A 3,224-nucleotide genomic window follows, 5' to 3' on the forward strand; every position below is an offset into this window, starting at 1 on the left:
TATTCACCATTCTACCTGATGTTTGGAAGAGAGGCACGCTACTTCTCAGAAGTTCCTGAATCTTTTAGTGTGAGTTAATTCACTGCATATCTATATCTTGTTTCAATCATTTTTAAATATTTACTTTTATAAATATATAATTTCCTATCATTGTCTAGGTAACTGAAACAGTGGAAGATGTGCTCCAGGAAGAGCTAATCAAGCCTGCCATACAGATGCAGGACCAAGTGTATGAGGCAGTGAAGAAAAATATGCAAGCCTCCAGGGACAAAATAAAAGCAAAAAAAACAAGCCTCAAAGGCTGTAATTCACAAATTTGTTCTTGGGGAAAAGGTGCTCAGAAGGAACATCAGAAGTCAGCAGAGGAAAGGAGGGAAGTTAGACAGAGATTTTCTGGGGCCCTTCACCATTATTTCCTTACAAGGCAAAAGTGCAGATTTAATTAGTGATGATGGAGTAAAATTTAAGAAAATTAATCTAGATCACTTGGTCCCATATGTGGAGGAAGTAGCTCGAGTTCCTCACAGGCTCAGAAGGTTTGACACAGTGAACCCAGTGCCTCAGGTCCCAGACACAGCGTCTCTGGTCCTGGTCCCAGACACAGTGCCCATGGTCCTAGACACAGCGCCTCCGGTCCTGGTCCCAGACACAGTGTCCCTGGTCCTTGACACAGCGTCTCCGGTCCTGGTCCCAGACACAGTGTCCCTGGTCCCAGACACAGCAGTGCCTCCGGTCCTGGTCCCAGACACAGTGCCCCTGGTCCTTGACACAGCGTCTCAGGTCCTGGTCCTAGACACAGCGTCTCCGGTCCTGGTCCCAGACACAGTGTCCCTGGTCCCAGACACAGTGTCCCTGGTCCTTGACACAGCGTCTCCGGTCCTGGTCCCAGACACAGTGTCCCTGGTCCCAGACACAGCAGTGCCTCCGGTCCTGGTCCCAGACACAGTGCCCCTGGTCCTTGACACAGCGTCTCAGGTCCTGGTCCTAGACACAGCGTCTCCGGTCCTGGTCCCAGACACAGTGCCCATGGTCCTTGACACAGCGTCTCCGGTCCTGGTCCCAGACACAGTGTCCCTGGTCCTTGACACAGCGTCTCAGGTCCTGGTCCTAGACACAGCGTCTCCGGTCCTGGTCCCAGACACAGTGCCCCTGGTCAGTGATACTGAAAAAAGTAAGTTGCATCTTAAATATAGTATTTAATATAGTATCTCACATTCCTGCATCCAGTGGTTCACAGCTGGAACTTCCAAAGGCGTACAGGGGTGGTTAGTAACTGGGTATGCACTGGAACGGTGCTTCACACTGCTTCAGATGAAATAGTTGATCATGTACTAGAGCGTTAGCAGGTGCATCTGGTGCTGATGGCATGGTTGAATCTGTGACAGTTATATTATATTTTTATTATATTTTTTCAGTTCTGAATCAGGGTAATTTATTGTTATTAATGTAATTTTTCCCTTACATAATTTTTGCAGGCATCAATGCTATTTGGTCTGGTAAAAAGGTTTGTGTCCTGATGGCCAAAATTGGGCCATACAAAATTTTTTCCATGGACATATCAAACCTTGCACCTGGCAGGGAAGTGGAGAGCGAGGTACAGTATTCAGCATTTTCAGTCTAGATGTAGTAAAAATGTATTTATATATATATATATATATATATATATATATATATATATATATATATATATATGGGTAGTTGACAAATGGCCAAGAAAAAGTACTTTTTTTGGAAAACATAACTTTTTAAGAAAAAATACATATTTATGGAGTATGAAAACTATGAAAATAGTAGTGGTCACTCATTTTGTCAATGTCTTCACATATTTTTTTTCCACGTTTTCACTCAACAGTACTGTAACAGTACTGTGTCCTATGGTGTGACATTATAAAAGTACTAAGAAATTATATTAAATAACAAAAAAAAATACTTGAGGAAGAAGTGTTAACATTATTAAAACATTATTTTCTTAAAGTGATATTTATTTTACATGAAAGTACTAATTAGAATCATTTCCACCATGAATAGATGCACTTGATAAACTTTTCCCTACGAATTGTCAATAAAACTTTTTCGCCAACCTTACAAAACTGTTTGAAATTGTACCTATCTAAGAGGACATATTAAGTTGAAACCTCCTTCATATTCATGTCTTATGCACACCCCTTCAAGTAAAGTTTTACCTAATACTACATAGTCCTGCTGTTAAAAATACAAATTTGAATTAAAAAATGAAATTTTACAAAAAAAACTTAACTTCAGTGCTCTGAAAAGATAGTTAAATATTTGAACAATTCTGAGAGAAATAATTACCATGTGCACTGCTCATGGGCTTCATAGGGCTCTTCAGTCACATGACCTTGAATGGGGTCTTTCAACTAAATGTAGTTGTCCATGATTTTGCCCAACTTATCAGGTTATTGCATAACACCAAAGGACATTTTTTTCTTTGACAAACTTTATGAAATTCCTACACTTTTAGGAATGTATGTGTAGGAAAAGTGATGACCACTTAGTGAAATGGACACTTGCACAATTGTGCCAGGAATGTTAATTAAGATTTTTAAACATTATGTTCTTTATTTATTAAAGTTAGTATTTATAAAATAATGTTGTCTACTGTTACACCATAGGACGATTTTGAGATTTGCCTCAAAGGTGTAAAAAAAAAAAAAAAAACCTCAGGTAATGTGAAATATATTATTTTGCCACGTCACGTCAACTACCCATATATATATATATATATATATGTGTGTGTATATACTATGTTACCAATGTAACACCAATATGTTTGTTTCTCTGAAGGTTATTAATGCACACATTTTTATGCTGGTGAGGAAGTATAACCAGGACAACGAGGACCAGGCATACTTGATAGACTCCTACGCAATGACCAAAATATGGGAAGGGTCATATCGCACCTTAAGCAGGGTAACTGTATCTAGGACTGAGACTATGTAATAAATATTTTACAAAACGCTGTCCTTATCTAATTTAACAATCTTTTCTAATGATTAATAATTTTCTTTATTGGTTCTATTCTGTATTGCTTTATTAATTTGATTTAGTAATCGGTTTTTATTATTTTTGTTATTTTAGTGTAATCCACGCCAGTATAAAGTTCTTCTGGGTGTGATAAATGAGCACAATCACTGGACTATTGTTGTGAGTATCCATGAATACACCTCAACATTAAGTCCATAGAAAGTTGCAATGAAAGCAGA

At 38.6% G+C, this 3,224-nt stretch overlaps 1 protein-coding gene across 1 annotated transcript; it reads left to right on the forward strand.

The window, feature by feature from the left end:
- Positions 1-609: 609 nt before the first annotated feature.
- On the forward strand, positions 610-2,961 carry LOC307156984 (uncharacterized protein; the record flags this gene model as incomplete). The annotated part of the gene is made up of 3 exons (XM_079868714.1): positions 610-1,171; positions 1,476-1,594; positions 2,806-2,961. The coding sequence occupies 3 exons, from the start codon at positions 610-612 to the stop codon at positions 2,959-2,961; spliced, it is 837 nt and encodes a 278-aa protein (XP_079724840.1).
- Positions 2,962-3,224: the final 263 nt, after the last annotated feature.

This window comes from Squalius cephalus (assembly GCF_949319135.1).
Source record: "Squalius cephalus genome assembly, chromosome: 4".
Taxonomy (NCBI): Eukaryota; Metazoa; Chordata; class Actinopteri; order Cypriniformes; family Leuciscidae; genus Squalius; species Squalius cephalus.